The 17,756-nt window shown below is 35.1% G+C and overlaps 2 protein-coding genes across 13 annotated transcripts in view; one reads left to right on the top strand and one right to left on the bottom strand.

The window, feature by feature from the left end:
* SUPT3H (SPT3 homolog, SAGA and STAGA complex component) overlaps positions 1–17,756 on the top strand; it is a 255,490-nt gene that overhangs the window by 27,020 nt on the left and 210,714 nt on the right. The gene's annotated exons all lie outside the window — the stretch shown is intronic.
* Positions 1–17,756, bottom strand: part of RUNX2 (RUNX family transcription factor 2) — a 225,657-nt gene that overhangs the window by 203,860 nt on the left and 4,041 nt on the right. Inside the window, exons 3-4 of one of the 2 annotated variants that reach the window (XM_064411663.1) lie at positions 15,808–15,942; positions 12,564–12,683 (exon numbers count right to left, since the gene is read on the bottom strand). In XM_064411663.1, coding sequence (XP_064267733.1) covers positions 12,564–12,621 — 58 coding nt within the window. In that variant the 5' untranslated portion in view covers positions 12,622–12,683; positions 15,808–15,942. Of the gene's footprint in view, positions 1–12,563; positions 12,684–12,892; positions 12,993–15,807; positions 15,943–17,756 lie in introns of those variants that run through there. The other variant, XM_064411664.1, reaches the window with a different exon arrangement.

Genomic DNA, 17,756 nt, shown 5'->3' with positions numbered 1-17,756 from the left:
TACTCAGAGAGCTGCCACGGAGGGCAGCGCTCCTGAGGTGAACGTGCACAAGTTCTGTTCCATCGGAACAGAGCAAAAGGTTCCCTACGTGAGTTCTTGGAAAAGCTGTGGATCTCCCCTGCTAGGACATTTGTTAGTAGTCAGGAAAGGAAAGAGTTTACAGGTTAAGAGTATGAAGTAAGTTTTCCACCATCTGACCTTTCTCACATGCTAGCACAGAGCAGCTTTTCTGTAGGATCAAAAGATGTTATTGTTTGTCAGAATAACTCTGCTAATAAACCCTCTTGTACAAAAGTATCTATTATGTTATAAAAAGAAGTGTTCTACTGTAAGCAGTTGTATTGGTGTAACTGCATTTAGCTAGGCCTTCTTCCATCATCACTGTCTGTAAAAATCTGCATTTCTAACATTTCCACTGCTTTTCAGCATTGCCTGGATCCTTCCTTAAGGTATACCAGAAAAGCAAGTGGCAACAGTCCTGTAAGGTGCCAGTGGAAGAGGGATACAGCTCTGGGCACTAGGTTAGTTACCAAGATGTTGGGATGTGTATCATCCAATGGGTTTTTTTTTGTTATTATTCTAGAATCTGTAAGTTTCTGTGTTTTCCCCTGCTCCATGAACTGTTATTCTACATGTAATGAAACGGAAATCAAGTGTGATCTGACGTGCTTCAATGAACTTTCTGGGATCTGGTCTGGAGTTATTATTTATTTATGGATATTGTCCCTGGTCTGTGTGTGGCAACTGCTTGAATGCTCTCAGGCTGTGGCAGTACCAAGCAACTGAGTTTGCATGAATGCAGGCACTTACCTGGGCACGTTCCTCATGTGCACCATGAATGAAGGTAGAACTACTCTGCCCTTGGAGAAATCACTGCTGCACCTCACATTGATTTCATCTGGTTAAGGAAGTGTAAGGCTCATGCCATGATATATTTTGTGTGGTTGTTGTGTGCTTTGGATATGGATTAATCTTTAGAATATTTCTTAGAAAAAGTGGATGAAGAAACAAAGAGTGATGTAAAACTTTGCAATCAAACTAGTGATGTAATAATCAAAAGCCAAACTCTTATGGAGAAGAGACAAAACCAGTTTGTGAGAATTGGCAAGTACATGTTTTTTCCATATGCCATACATTACAGTTCACAGCTTTGATACTAGTACTTTTTGTACTAAGTTGTCCACCTTATTCCTTCTCACAAAGGAATTGGTTTTTTTCTTTCTTTGTAGAATTGATTAAGATTTTTTGTAGATGAGAGAGAATATTAGTGATAACCAGACATTGCTGTTTCCAGAAAAAATGTAGAACTGAATCTTCCTAAACTTGGTGATTTGTGTTATAGCATATTGCCTGCTGAAACTGTGCCTGGCTGGGGTTCTTGCTGTTGTGAAGAATAACATACAGGAATTTCAAGCTAGGAGCTATTTCTGTTTGTTTCTGCTTGAGTTTTGTTTTTGTTGTTTGTTTTTTCCTTTTTTAACCAAACACCTCTCACATAATTTTCTTTATGAGAAGTGTAATGACTGTGTTTTGTAACATAAATATATTTGCTGTTGTTTGACTGACTCTTCAGTCAGTGTATTCCCTTCTTCTTTACACTAAAGTTTACCATAATGAGCAGCTCGGAACAGTTTACTTTCTGAAAAACAAGTGACTCCTGGTAATGCTCAAGTGTGGTTTGTAACATTCCACAACCAGCAAATACTAAAATACACTATTTTTTCCAACCTGAGCTTCAAAATAATAGAATATGGATCTGGCATTGAGAAATGCTGCTTTGAAATGTGTATGAAATAGATTTCTGATGAAGAGGGAATTTGAGAAATACTTCTTTAAGAATTCTGGTGAGATACACAAACCACCTTCTGTAAGCTCTCTGAACATAACTAACATGCTGCTCAGTTTATTCAAAAAAGGACTGTAAATTCTGGAAGTTTTAACTTGATATGTTTGCAGGTAACATGATTGATGTGTAACTCTAGAATGAAAGGAGTATTTAGAGTCTTGGCTATCAGTTCACCAGTTCTTATTCCTTAAACAAAGACAGGTCAGATATTAGTCTCGTCCTCTGTAAGTGTTAGTTTCTGGCTTCATCCTATGAATAAGACATATGTAAACTCAGAAAATATCCTAACTCTTGAATGTCTATTGATTACTAAATTGGGAAAAACAGAATAGTGGAGGGGGGCTAGCCTATGTCACAAGATTTTTTTTTTCATAGCTTCTCAGAGGTATATCATATTATAAATGCATTAGAAATGTTTTGCTCTGAGGATATGTAGCATTCCTATAAAGGTTAAATCAATAAAAATGATTTGGCCACATTCCTAAGCATGGCTAGAACAGGTAGCCCGTTGTTTAAGGTACCCTTGAATTTCTGGATCAGATTATTATGGTGCAGCAAAAAGGCTTACTAAAGGCTTCTTACTGTCTGCAGACGTTCTGTGTTTCTATGTGAAGATATCGTCAGCCTAAAAAAACCTTCAGATTTTCTTTGCTACTGAAAAAAAAGAGCATTTTTATGTGTAGAGGTCTCAAATGTTGTGCTGTGTGTGCTGTAAGTTTTAAAGGAAGTTTTGCAACAAGAAGGGGTGAAGACACATCAGTAATTGGTAACAACCAGGTATGTAAAGAAGAGAAAGAGACATATTTTAAATCAGTGTTAAGACTAGTAAAATTGATGCCCATTTAAGTATCTTTTTTAGTTTGTTTAGATTATTCTTCTTTTATGGATATCTGCTGAAGGGGAATAGCCATTATATGATGTATATTTACTGTATCTAGCCAGTGCAGTAAGCAAGTAAGATTATGAAATGTAACGGTAGAAGACTTCAAACTGTTACTTCAAATTTGTCTAACTTTATACAAAGCTGATAAAAATTTAGTAGCTATTAAATAGTGTTTATTCCATACATCTGGTTGATTTAGTAGACAGAGCTGAAGTCTGACAGTGGACTGTTTTTAAAGATTTAGTGCATTTTAAAATCTTTCAGGCACGTTGAAGAGCTACTGTATATTATTGTTACAGGGCAGATTTGTGTCTTACGGTGAGTGTGTGTGCTATGCATCTACGCTCCTGACATTTTTATATAGGTTTTATGGAGCAAAAGCTTACTGTAAGAACATGTCACTAAGATTAGAGTTCAGATTCTTATGGGTATTTTAAATTTATTTCTCTCAGTCTCACTGTGCCCTTTAAGAATGCTGGAGCAAAAACCAGTGCCTTTTTATCTTTGCTTCTTCCTTTTAAATTTTTTTTTTTAAGTGAGAGATTATATTATTTTTAAATTATATAATAAAATGTAAAATAGTGAAGAGTAATTCTGATGATAAAGCACAGAGCCCACACTACTGGTAACTGGGACTTTGTCTCAAGATGTTTTTCAGTTGTGAAAATTTGATCAGTGAATTAACCGCACATCCGGCTACACACATCTTTGATCGGAATTGGAACATTCCAGCTCGTGTGTGTGTCTATGTGAGCTGCCTCCCTCGAGTAGGTTTTACACATGTGCACTACACATGTGCCTTGAAATTAGTTAGTAAATTAATATTATAATTCAGAGTAATAAAATTACACTTTTCAAGCCTTTGTTTTGTACTTAATGAGTATTATTATAATTTATCTTTTTATCTGGGCAAGCTCAGGTCTTCATTTCTTTTAGGATGGATTAATACACAGTTAGCTTAGCTGTAATTAAGATTTTGCTCTTGCTTTTAAAGGTAATATTAAAATTTTACTTTAATGAGCGTAAAACTCCAAATTATTACAAGGTCATGACTGAATTAATTACCATTCAGAATAACAGAACATGATTTTAGGTCCTATTCCTGAAACGCTCTGAAAATAAAAGTTGTTCTAGCATTTGCATATGCAATACACAGTGGTGCACTAGAATGAAACTGTTCTAGCTCCGGTATGAAAATGATCTGCTTATGGAAGATAACTTTCTTCCCATTTAATGTTAAATTAATTTTATTTGTTACTTAGATGCTATTTTTTTATCCAGAAATGACTGCACTTTTTCTGAATGTTGATTTCTTTAATAAAATATAAGTATAAAGAGTGTAACTTCTGAATTATAGTGTTTCTGTTTATGCCGTTTAATCAGAAAGGGGGGAAATTAAAATATACTGAATAGCAAGAAAAATATAGCACTTAGTTTTGAATGTGCAGAGTTGGATGTAAGAGGGGTGGGAAGGAAGCAAAGTGAATGCCCTTTTTGCAGAAAATCCTTTTGGGAAAAGAGAACATTTTTACTGGTGTACACTAAGGTACGGCGCCTAAGTAAATAGTTGCTGCTTTCTGGTCCTGTCAGTTTTAAATAAACCATTCATTGTTATGGATTGGTTATTCTGCAAATACCCAAATGCAGTGGAGTTAAACTTTGATACCACTTATTGGAAAAATGCAGATGATGAACTCTCTTAGTGTGAATTTATATGGATGGTCTTACTTAGAGGAAATAAGTTTTGCAGATTGTGTTAGGAAGTAAATATACTGCAGGCTGTAAGTACTCTGTCACAAAGCTGCTCCTGTGCTCGGGTATTGTACAATAGCTGGTAGAATTAATTCATCAAACTCTTGTTAATATTGAGTCACTAAGCTAGACCAGATGTGTCCCTTCAGTGTTACAGAGCAAATGTGACACTTCTTTTTTTTCCTTAAAAGATTTCTGCTTGAAGGTGAATAGATAATGCATTTGAGTGAAAGTTACTCCTGGAATTTATACACAAAATGCTGCAAGGACATAAATATCAGGGCTGTTCAGTGTTATGCCTCACCTGAAAGGCTTTTGGAGACACGTTAAATTAAAACAGCAAATTCTGACACTATGTTCCTCAAAATTTTTTTTCAAGTCATGTCTTAAAATGCCTTTTAATTTCCATTGAATCCTGTTTAATTAGTGTAAAATTATTCTTGCTGATTCTAGATGAAGATTTGTGCTTATAGTAAATTATTAATGTAGTGTATTATTACAAAAATGCAGTTGTGGATGATTATCAGCTCTTGGCAGAACAACTCTGCGTTTGTATCTGGGATCTTTCCATGTCAATGTGGTTGTGTTTTTTTTTTTTTTGTGAGCCCCTTCAATGGAAATATATTACACTGTGTCAGAAACACCAGCTGACCTACAAATAAGACTGCTTTGGCTAAAATATGTTTTAACTTTTAAAGTTGAGGTGAGTTAAGAGTGGCCGGTCTGATGCCCACAAGAGCAGTTTCTCTTGTCACTGGACTATGGGAAGGAGTAAGAGGGTGTGAAGGGACTGACACCAGACATGTCTCTGTCATGATTTTTACCAAGTATTCTAAAACTAGTACTTCTGGCATTTGTTATTTCACTACAAACACTAACACTTAAAATTTATCTAGAACCCTGTGGTAGTATTAATAAACACAGTTTTTAACAAATATTAGTGCAGGACCCTGACAAGTTCCTCCACGGCATGTTAGCAAGATATGTGAAGAGTGGCAACTGTTCTTGGGGTACTGCTGGCAAATCTGAATGCAGCAGCACATTCTCCTTTATGGCATCAGTGCTAGGGTGGAAAATATTGTATCGATAGAGAAGTCTTCTAAATTTATGCTATTGCTAGTTTGACTTCTTTAACTTGAATTTCACAATTTTAGAAGTGTAAGTTAATAGGAATTAGAGGCTTGAACTGTATACATGTGTGTGTTTGCACATACACAGCTCATTAACATTTCTTAAAAGAAAGAATACCCTGTTCTAATACCACACATGGATACATCAGAATATTGTGTGTTTTTAACTCTGTCTTTTCTGATTTGTATTTATATGAATTACAGGTCTTTTGAGGGATTAACACTATTTGGTAGTCAATATACTTAGGCATAATTATTTATCTACATTGTTTTTTCTTAATGAATTCATAGGTAACCCTTTCTTTTGCTTGTGTGTATAGGGTCAAATATATTAAATGTGTCTGACAGAGAAATTCAGTTCAGTAATTACTAATGACTTGTAACATCCCCCTGCTCCTATTTGTTCCAGCAGAGCCACGACACACAGCATATGGTGCTTGATGTACATGTGTGTCTGTGCATATAGATGCAAATGCATCTCGTTAGTGTTAATTTTCATTAAGATCAAGGCCGGATCCTGTTCCTCTGAACAGTATTGTATTATGTAACTGGCAGTGGCTCTGTCTTTCTGTTTCAATAAACCACAGAGTAGATTTAGATCTAAGATATCTGACCATGAGGGATAAGTAAACAATGGTTTGGCACACTTACGGTTCAAATAAATTCTGGGGAAAATAAATGTATGTAAGGTCATCAGCTTTTAACTTTCCTTAATCAAGAAAATGAATGATAATAAATTTTAAGTCATTATGAAATGTTAGCAATTCGGAGGAAATATAATATGTAAAATAAGCTGTCTATCAAAAATACAGTAATCATATTTGAATGAATTCCTGCCAAAAAATTTTGCCATGGGGTTTTTAGCTATAACATATTAAAACTTAAAACTATTGTTAATTCCAGAACTGCCTGATCTTAATGAATATGGCATTTTTAAGAGACAGACAGCAGAATAAATTGTTTCTACCCTTCACTGTAAAAATAAAGGTAGTTTTATTGGAGATGAAAAAATATTATTAAGAAAAACTATTATGAATACAGTGGATAATGTACTAAAATACTTACTTTTTAAAGCACTCTATGTACTTAAAAGAGAATGTAGCCTTTTTGCTTTAATCTTTTGCTGTTCTAAGATTAATTTTTATAAATAAAAACATTTAATAAGGAGTAGGTTGTGCAAAATAATTTAATTGCTCTGATTAAAGTGACTTCAGCAGTTCAAGAGAGTCAGGAGAAAACCTATAGAGTTTTCCCTCCTGGGGCAAGTTCCTACGTGAAATAGGAAACTTAAAGCTACACGAAGAAGGCTAGAAACAGTACACAGTATGGTAACAAGCAAAATAAAAAATATATACAGGAAACAGATGCATGAATAATGGATTTTTTTTTTCAATTGGAAGTGTTAAACTGCTTTATGATACAGTAACCTGAGTTTTTGTCTTTATGCTCATCTTCAAAATATTCTCTTTAGGGTGTGCTTTTCAGTATGTTAAGTGGCACGTCTTATATTTATTTGTAGAAGAGAGCCTGTTTATGTAAGGAAACGTACTCTTAGATTTAGGCTTTATTAACTTAAAAACAAAAACACCTGAGAGCAGAAGATAGACCTCCTTAGCCTGTTTCCCATAAGAATTTAGGAGGCAGTTTGGAATTAAGATATCTAATAGAAGTGAAAGCTATTGTATGTAATGTGAGCACAAATGAATTTTGTTGATAGGAGTGGATATTTGTGAGGGTTCTGTGGTGGAGGAAGTAGATGTTTTGTGGGTGACTTTTGTCTCCGCATGAAAATCTGTGGATAATTCCTAAGTCAAAATTTCCAAGTAAGGTCTCATTGAAATGGTACGCAGTCTATTAATTTATTTCTGTGTATGCTTATCAGAATATATACTGCATTTATTCCATTTAGACAAATTAATTTTATCTTGAAAATAACAGTTGTATGTTTTCTTGTTAGTTTCTTAACTGCTTGTATGAAACTTGGATTCTCCCAGTGCTGACTTTAAGACCCCAAAATGCTTCAAGTTTTACCATCTTAAACTCACTATTTATCTTGAGGCTGATTTAATTAAAATATTATATACTCTAGGGCATATTAAACATGGCAATTTATTGTAACTCTTATTAATGGAGTGTATTTAATGAGTTTTCAGAACCGACTCCTTCCCCTACAACACACAGCGCTGGTTTTTATTGGGTACATAGAGGGAGACATGCAGATGGTCTGATTTCCAGGAGGTGCCCGGCACTGACAGCTGCCCTTGGCTCCTGTTGTATTCAGGCAGGAGAAACGCTGGTGCTCAGCACCTTTGCAGCTTGACAAGCACAGGATAATTCCTCCCTCCCTTCTCTGCTTCAATTTCCACAGAAGTGTGCTGGACTTCAGCGTAAAATAATGCCAGATTCTGCTTGTGGCTTCAGCTTTTTGCATTGTTAGACTTCTAGCAAGTATTTCTTAGTTGTTATTCGTGTTGTTCATTGATGGTGTCTGCCACAAGGTGTGACAGTACATAAATACAGTTATTATCTGTCTTTCTTGCACTGTCTGCACTGCCTAGTTAGCATCTCTTGCTGGAATTGTTAGCTTCTTTATTTTTCCCTTTTTACTTTAATGATATTAGATGTTTGTTAGTTACTTATGGCTGCTCTAAGCTTCTTGTTACTCATTAAAAAGTACGACTCTCTTCTGAAAGCAATTGGGAAAATAAAGGTATAAGGTGCAATTTTAAGATTAATATTAGCCTGACCATGACCAAGAAATCACACAGCTTGAGAGGAATTTCAGTATTATTGTTTTACTCTTAATGTGGGGTGGCAGAGCCTTTAAATATTTCTGGTAGAGTAGTTAATACAGCATGGAAGTTTGATATTTGTACAGTTTGTAAAGGAATTTGAGGTGTTACCCTATTTTGACTTTAGTTTTCAAGTATGCACTGGTGCATCATTAATCATAGGAAATGCAAAAATAAATAATATAGTCCCTTTGGATTTTTCATGTGAATACTTACCTTTTCCTTTTTTTGTATATACAGTTGAGGTATTTAGGTAACCCCTAACCTTTTGCTTCAACAAGGAGGTACAGTATAAAAATATTACCACAGTCTTCATATGAGCAGTTCTCTCTAAGAAAACCTCTAGATGAATATTTATTGAAAAAAAGCAAAGTTGCAATACAGAATGACTTAGCTTGGCCTGAATATTATATTTTAGACCACCAGTGAATAAAATTAAAAGCACATGGATTTTGAATAACTAGAAAAGGTTGTAATTGATTAGCACTGCATGAAAGTATTGAAGTGGAGTGAGTTTTGATTTGTGAATGGTCCTATTCAATAGAGATTAATCCTGTATGTTTGATAAAATCTTAGTGCCCCTAATGAGATAGGATTTTTTTTTTCCTCTCCCAGTTTATTTAACCACCAGATACTCTGAGATTCTCCTAACAAACTGGAACATTTTGATCTTACTGAGTTTTACATTGATGTAGTTGATTTAAACAATATTGGCTATTAATAGTTCATTTGAGGTAGCTAATTGAACAGATCAGTGCATTTTGCTGCCTACAGACCTTGTGAGTGATGAAGAGCAATCCTGCAGGGTTTGGGGCTTTCAGATAGCGGCAGCCTCCGTGCGAAGCTGCAGCTTTTTTAATGCATGTGAGAATACTCATTCCTGCATAGTTTTCAGTATTATTATTATTTTATTTTAAATCCTGGTATTTTAAATTATATTTTATGCCAAGAGAAGTGGTTCCTGAGATTTTGCTTAGCATTCACAATAGTATGAATATGTTAAAAGGAGCTGGAACATACAGAAAACTGCTTTCTATATACAGATAATCAAAAAGGATTTGTTTTTCTTATCAGTCTCCTAATTAAACTGAAACAAACCCTACCAAACAGTAAAGCAGATGAGAATTGAAATTTACAAAAGGTTTGGCATTTTTTGATGAAGAATATACTGAGGAGTATTTTAATAGAAGAGGAACTGGAAGGCGTTAGATTTACTCTATCTCCATTGGGATCAGCTTCCAGAAATTACGTGTGAAATACTTGATTGAATTATCAGCTAAACTGGGATCCTATTTCCTTCTTTCATTGGATTCTTTCTCTGAAGATGCACAGAATGTAGTTGAAGATGCCTTTTCCTATTTTAATATTGTAATTGTTTTTGGAGGCATTTAAGAAGGTTTTCAGTCTGAAATACTTTGAGTAAACAATGTTTTCCAAATTTTACACCAAATATGCTGTTTTTTTGGGTTTTTTTTGCATAGTGTTTATTTTGAGTCTTTTTTCCCCTTCAAATGTTGTGGATGTAAACATAATAGCATTTGCTGGTTGAAATGAATCCCGTTTGATTTAAAAGCCTGAGAAGGTTTACACAGGCTCGATGCAGTCAAAACCTGTGTATGAGTGGCACAAGGTAGAGAAAAATCTGGATGTGAAACCCAGACTGTAGTTAATTAAAATGTACTAAATTGGAAAGGAATATATGCATTTGCATGAACTAGGAAAGGATTCTTCCACTTTGCTACTCTTGTTTTTCCCTTTCATATGAACTCCAAAAGACATAGACAAAAATGAGTGGAATAAAAGCTTTCGGGAATATGGTTAATAGCACAGATTAGCAAACATGCGGGTTAATCATAGCTCTGTTTTCCTGCTCTGTCATGACTTGTCATTATGTTTCATTAGTTCAGTCTTGAAGAGAAACAATTAAACTCAACAGTCCTGAAAGGAATAAGTTAGAGATGGGAAGAGAAGGACAGCACAGAAAGGAAGAACAGATCGTGCATTCTGAGGTGCTGTTGCATCACTGAACGGCAAATTCATGAGCAGCTTGGGTATTCTGGCTTTTTTTTAAACAATAAATTCTGCCTCCTTTTTATAAAAGTCGGTTTTCCAAAATTTGGTTTTAGCTCAGGTTACACTGCTTACACATTGATAAAGCTGATGAGATTTTGTAGTCCCTTGCATCAATTGTTTGTGTCCAAAGTGAAATTCAGGTATCCAGCCCTATTTAGTGAAGTTCAGGAAAAGTATTAAGCACAGTATCACAGTACTTCCCAGTGGCTTTAGGAATTATCAGAAGTAGGTGAATTAAGCAGTCAGACTTGGTGTTTTGATAATTTTAGCCAACTAAATTTCTTCTAATCTCTTTTGGAAGTAAAAGCAAAAGAAAGTCCCTATACATGTAAACTGTATTTCCTGTTGTAAACACTGGGATAATGTGGTCTGGCTACACTTCTGCTGTGCTTTGCTCAGACACCAGTTTGGGTAGAAAAGCTGCTTTGCCGGGTCTGTGTTTGCATTTCAGCTCAATGTTCAGGGTATTGCAGCTGCATGACCAGCCACAGGTTATATTATCTCATCTGGTATCTATAGGTCATATATTAAATTGGTCACCCTCCTGCAAAAAGCAATTTCTTCATTTCTGTTCCTATACCCGGTCTCAGAGCTTCTTCATGTGTTAACTGGGAACCAGTCAAAGCGTGTGAAGTAGGAGGGGTAAAAGGCACCCCAGTCACTACAATAACGGGGATGTATGTATTGGAAATGCTTCTAGCATTGTTGTTTTTCATAGAAGGGGGGCAAGGGAGGGAAAGAAATAGGTTTAGCTACGGTCCCAACATAATTTCAACATGACGGACACCATTAAGAAAATCTTGTAAGTTTTCACTTTTTTTTTTCCCCCTGAAGCTTTCAGAATTTTCAGTTCGTCTGTCTGAACTGCCTCATTTAAAGATGCTTTGAAAAAATTTTGTTACTGTACTTCTTGTAGTTCATCAAGTGTGATGATAATAAAGCATTTTCCAGTACATTTTAAAATATAACTTCATTTTACTTGCAGATAAATCAGTTAAAGTCTTATTTGATTCTATTTAGTATTTGTGAGTGAGATGCTCTCTACTGATTTTAAGTCTCTGAGAGGATGAAGCTTTTCAAAGTAAGCAAAGATAGAGGTGCAATTTTATAGTGTATTTATAAGTTTTATGAGCATTTATATGTACAGTGCATATAAATAATTACTTCAGTATATACATATATGATTTCTTAAAGGAATCTGTGTTTACAGTTCAGAATATTGAAGTAAATATTTGGCAGTGCTCTTCCACAGAGTTTTTTACATCCCACTTTGAATTAAACTTAAAATTCAGCAGCATGTTAGATCATGTATTTTTTATTTCATAGTTTAATATTTTCATGCATGAATGTTTTGCCTTGTTCATAATAAGTGTAATGAGAAGAATTTGCTTTTACAATTGAATATATTATCAAACAAGCTTTGCTGTGAAATGAGGGCAACTGAGGACTAGAAAACTGCAGATTTACACTGATAACTTCATCTGAGATAGATGTATAAAAATAAGATGCCTGGAACAATTATAGGGCAGTTTTGGGTAGGATAGGCTTCAGTATGCTACAAGCTACTCATTTTCATCAGGTTTAGAGAGCAAGCAGTCTGAACTCTGTGATTTAAGTCTTTTACAGTATCTTTCATTAACCACTCATAGTGGATATATCTAAAAGTGTTACCAGAGTTCTTAAGGAGATTTCTGAGCTGCTGTTGATTAACTCACTAATTACTTTGTCTTTTGCCTGAAGATAATATTAAACATTTTTCTAGATCCCATTAGGCTCTGTCAAATTTCATGCAGCTACACCTTGACCCTGGTGACAGCTGAGCACACCTGCTGTCAAACACTAAGGACTGAGCCACCAACTTCCCTTTGCTCAGCTTGCCAGCTAACAAATTTGTTCTTATATCTGCAGAAGCTATTTACAGTTACTTCCCTCTCCAAAAAAAACCACCCCAAACAACCAGGTATACTATCTCAACATTCTTACATCCCATTCAGCATTTTTTTGCTCAGATAACCACAACCAGTATTGTTCCAAGTAAGAAAACTCTCAACAGCGAAAAACAGAAGCTCAAATATTGCAGCACTTACCCCAAAAGAAGTTTTGCTGACATGGTGTCACTGAACTGAACAGGCTGTTTGATGCCATAGTCCCTCTCGGTTCACGCAGAGCTTTCACCTTCTGGTGCAAATACTTCTTGGATCCTCAAACTGAAAACACAAACCATAGCCAAACCTTGTTTTAGTTTTACTGTGTCCCTGGATTGCATAGACTCTATAGTTAGTTTTTTCTCTGTCAAAAAATTGTGTAGTGCTGGTAACATGTGAAAAGGAAAGCAACAAAACAAAAAAAAAGGAGAATGAGCAAATATTTGAAGGACCTACTATTACTGCATAGACTGTGGTTAGAGAGCACTTACTGACTCTGTTGGTCTCAGTGGCTGGTAGTGACCTGCGGAGATTAACCATTTAAAAACCAGAGACTCCTTTCTGTCCTCCTGGAGAAAGTTTGCACCGCACTTGTGGTTCTGTGGTTGTTTGTGAGGCGAATGAAGCATTCACACAATCCAAAAAAGCAAAAGCTTTAAAACTCCTTTTTTTTGCAAGCACTATTACTGGAGCGAGCGAGTCATGTGGCTGTGACATCAGAGGACTCCAAGTAGGACTGCCTACACTGTGGCTTTTTCTTTCTCTCTCTCTCTCCTCTTTTTTTTTTCCCCTTTTCTTCTTTTTTTTTTTCTTTTAAATTTTTTTTTTTTTTTTTTTTTTTTTATATTTTGACAAAAGGCCCGTGTAAGGCCCTTCCTGGCATTCAGAGGGACATAGCTTTTTAATTTTTGTGACTCATGAGGCTTTGGAGAGAGTACAAAATGCTCTAAGAGCCCAAACTTCTGTACAGTTAAAGCATATGGACAGCAGAACTTTATTTGTACTCTCAGTTCAGGTTCCCCCCACTCTTCTTCCCCCTCCTTTTTTTTTTTTTTTTTTTTTTCCTCCTCCCATTCCCTCTCCCTCCTTTATTATTGTGTCTGTGGAAAAGTGAGCAAAATTGGCACAAGTGGCTGTGTGAAATTCTGAACAACAGTGATGATTTACAATAATTTACATCTTTGGATTGTATCACGATCTTGGGTCTGCTTCATATTTGCTGGGTGGCTGGATTCCTTCTGTTTTACTTTTTCTCCTTGTCGTCTTATACTTGTGAATCTGTAACTCATTGTAAGAAACTTTACCTTTCCTAAGGTCTAGTAGCAGGCTGCTTGTTGGGGTTGTGTTTTTCACTGTAATTGGCTGTCACAGAAGTGTTAGTCTGGGGATTCCTTTGCAAATCTTAAATCATGTCTGCCTTGCTTTGCATGCCTTCAAAACTACTTGGCAGTTTTATGTGATGCAAATTAAGGGCAATTATGTTTCTTTTATATTTGGGGCAAAATATGTCATTTGGATATCATAACTGGTTGTGTGCTGCAGCCTGCGAGTGATGCTTGGGATCACCGGCACTGGGAGGATTTAACGTGGACGTTGTGTAACAGAGTGAGCTGGGAGGGTTTGGTTGTGCTTACATGAATTCCTTATTGTAGTTCTGGTGTTTAAGGGAAATAGAACAGTCTTAAACTTTTGGGGAGACTATAAATAATTTCATTCACCAGTTAATGTTAACACTTAGTTTTAAAATGAGACATAAATTTGATGCATATGTAAGGCTCAAATACTTAATATCATCTGTGTGCATGTGTGTGTGATATTTTTTAATATACTTAAAGTATTGTAACTTTGACTTTGATTGTGTAACATAAGCCCCGACTGTACCAGTACGGAGTGGGTTAACAAAAGCAGTATTTTTTTGTTTATAATAGAGGCTTTGAAATAAATTGCAAAATGCTGTGTGTAGTAAGGAATAATATGCACAGACAGTGTGTATTAGTAGTCTTGATTTGCTCACTCAGATTCAGAACAAAATTGGAAACATCTTTGAGAAAGTATCTCATTTTTTGCCTCTTTGGACATTATATCTAGAACTTTTCATATTATCCTGATTGTGCCACAGATGCACTGTAATTTTAAGTTTTAGCTGAATGAATTTAATTATTTTTTATTTTTCCTTTTGTTGGGGGGGGGAGCAGAAGAACCATGTAAAACATTTTCTAGATATTGTTTGGCTTTTATTTGTAAAATAAAATCCATCTTTTTGATGCTTCCATCCCTCCTTTTTTGTTTTTCTCTTTGTCCTGAGCTTTCTTGGTTAGAAATTGGCCAGGAATTGTGTGATATGAATAGCTGGAGGTGTGGGTGGAAACCAGGTTCTCTGGTTTTTTGGGATGAGACAAATGAGAAGATCTTTCAGTAAAAAAGAGCCTGTTTTGATTTTTGTTACATAATTATTAAAAAATCATAGACCTTTCTTCATAAAAACTTTTTATAATAATTATTGTGAGATAAATTGCATTAGTCTTCATTCAATACTTTGAGAGTCATTACATGTTGCCAAACTTAGAGAATTCTGCCATAAAATGAAAAAGGAATGTTCTACAAAAAACCCATTCCACTTAATAAGGGTGATATTTAATTCTTGTATTTATTAATTGCTTTTATTATTGTTTACTTTGTATGGTTAGGAGCAGCAATGAAAAAATCTTAAGAACATAAAAATAATGGAAAGAGTACTAATCTTTTCATATACAAATTATATTTGTATGCATTAAAGTTTTAATCAACTTATGATGCAGCAAAAGCTTTTGGAGGTTGCTGCCTCTTATTTGGGGAACTCTTAAATTTTAAGTTTGGAGTTTTCAACTACAGTTACACATTGAAGGTATTGATCAACTTCTATTTGATGGCAGGTATGCGCAGTATTTTTAAATAATAGGTAACTGTTTTCTTGACCTTAAATACTTACTTCCATTGATATGAAAAAAAGTTTGATTTTCAAAACTCTGCCCTTTGTTTTTAGTCATGTCTTTAGTATTAAATATTGAACTTCCTACAGAAGTCTGAATATGAAAATTTATTGCATTGAAATGCTTTTCTCATGCTTTCTCCAGAATGGTTTTTTCATGCTTTCACTTGTGTATGCAGAGTTATTCTCTAACTTTGTTGTTGTGCTTTGATCTGATATCTTTAAGGTGTTTTTTTTTTTTTTTTTTTTTACTTTTTCACCTGTTCAAATCAAGAGCACTACAAAGAAGTCTTCATCTAATAAAGCAAAAGCCATTAAAAACAAAAAAGCAAATATTGTAACTGAGTAATTTAGATGTAGTTTGTAAAAACTGTCACTGATAAAAATGCAGGGTTTTTTAATATAGAAACATTATAAAGCAAAACTGAGACCAAATACCTGTGAAACTGGTGGTTTCTTTTGGTATAGTTTGCACTTCTGATGACGCAGATGCAAGAATCCTGAAAACTCACTGTGTAAATCAGCGTCTTGGTTGTAGACTAATGCTTGACAGGCTCTTGTTTAAAGGTAGCTCTACAAAAATGGAAGTTCACTTCTGAGTTCCACAGGGGATGCTTTGAGTCCCAATTACACTTACAAAGGAAGTATTATGCTAAGGAATTTCTCTGGTAAACTTTGAGCTTGATCTTTGATGACAAATGAAATCTAAAAGTCAATTGTAAGGCAACACTAAAAGATAATTACATCTTCTACTGTTCTTTAAACGTGTTTTGGAACTTTTAAGCTATGCTCTATTTCCAAACATTTTGCCTTATGTCACTCAAAAGTTCATCCAGTGTATAAACAGTGTGATGCCCTGCTGAAAGTTTATTTGTACTTAAATGTTTGCTTCTATGCTACAACTGGAATGATATAAATACTCCGCTTAGAGCAGTGTGATGACAATTGTTAGATTGCATTTCATTACAAGTTTTACAATATATACAATAACAAGATGCTGATTTTTGTAATTCAGAAAGTCCTGGTGCAATTTCCTCAGATGCAGGTATTCACTGTAGATGTTGTTAACATATCTGTTTCCACTAGAGCAGGTTTTTTTTCTTTAAGTGAAACCTCTTTCCTTGGCTGTGTTTTTCAAACTGAGGAGTAATAATTTTTAGAGGGAGAAAATTGTATTTTCTGTAGATTCACAGCCAGTACATTTAAAATACTGTTTGTTTTCAAATGCTTGCACATTTTGGGAAACTTCTGTTGTTAGACTTGGGTATTTTGTAGACTTCTCATTTCCATCATGTCTGCAAGAGTAGGGTATGTTGATACCACTTTATACTAACCTTTTACAGCAAAGACTAAAACTTCCAGTTGATTAAAAAATTGCAACAGCAAGGATATTTCAACATTCCTTCATTTTAAAATGGCACTTACTGCAAGAGTGGCAGTGAGCATCTGAGTGTTGCTGCTGCCTTTCTCTGCCTCACAACCTTTCTCTAGGTAAGATATGGTTTCAAGTGGATGGTGCCTGGGACCATTGATGTAGAGGGGGAAAAAGTACTGTTACCTTTCTAGGGTAAACAAGTGTTGTCTGTTTATTCTACAGTGCAGTCAGGCTACTGAAGATCACTTAAACTGAACTGTTATTTAAATTAAAAATATGGTCACCTCTTAACCAGTGAGTACATCATGGAATAACAAGCAGTCAAAAAATTTCATTCACTTTTGAGTTTCCGCTTCTCTCACTTCTTCATATCATAGCACAGTTACTCTCCAGTGAAATAATCTAACTCCTGATCAGGCTTTGAGTAAGGGGCTGTGATTTAATGATCAGATGTGTCTCATCTTGATTCTTCCTGCTCAGACATTTTTTTTTTGACAAGCATTATTTTCCTTGTATTTCTAGATCTTGTATACTGTACAGCAACTGAGAAAAATGTCCTTTTGATTAGATGCACCCATTCGAAACAGCCAATATATGGTGCTTAAGATCATCCTAACCTCCTAGTTATTTTCTCCTGTCTGTATTTTTTTCTTTTTTTTAAAGTCAACTTGCAGAAAATATGGGAAACTTGTCTCATATAACAGCTGAGGATGTGGCTAGGTTAAGGCAGGAAACTGCTACCCACAATGCAATGTTACATACACTACCACTTAATAAAATTTATTTCAAACATGCTACTGACAAAACCAAAGAAAAATAATATCCTAACTATGCTAGTTAGTACACTAAATATATCTAGGGAAAAGTGAAAGTAATCTCTCTAGAGCCTTTCCTGCTTCTGGGATACAATGCTACTAGTAGTTAAACCAGAGCAGATCTCAGCAGTTAAAAGCAGTGACCTATTTTTAGAAAATATTCATATTTCTCTGGAAATTAATGATTCTGTGCCTTC

This window comes from Passer domesticus, chromosome 3 (assembly GCF_036417665.1).
Source record: "Passer domesticus isolate bPasDom1 chromosome 3, bPasDom1.hap1, whole genome shotgun sequence".
In the NCBI taxonomy this organism is placed as follows: Eukaryota; Metazoa; Chordata; class Aves; order Passeriformes; family Passeridae; genus Passer; species Passer domesticus.
Note: the sequence above shows the minus strand (reverse complement) of the source record. Positions and strands in the feature narration are given on the sequence as shown.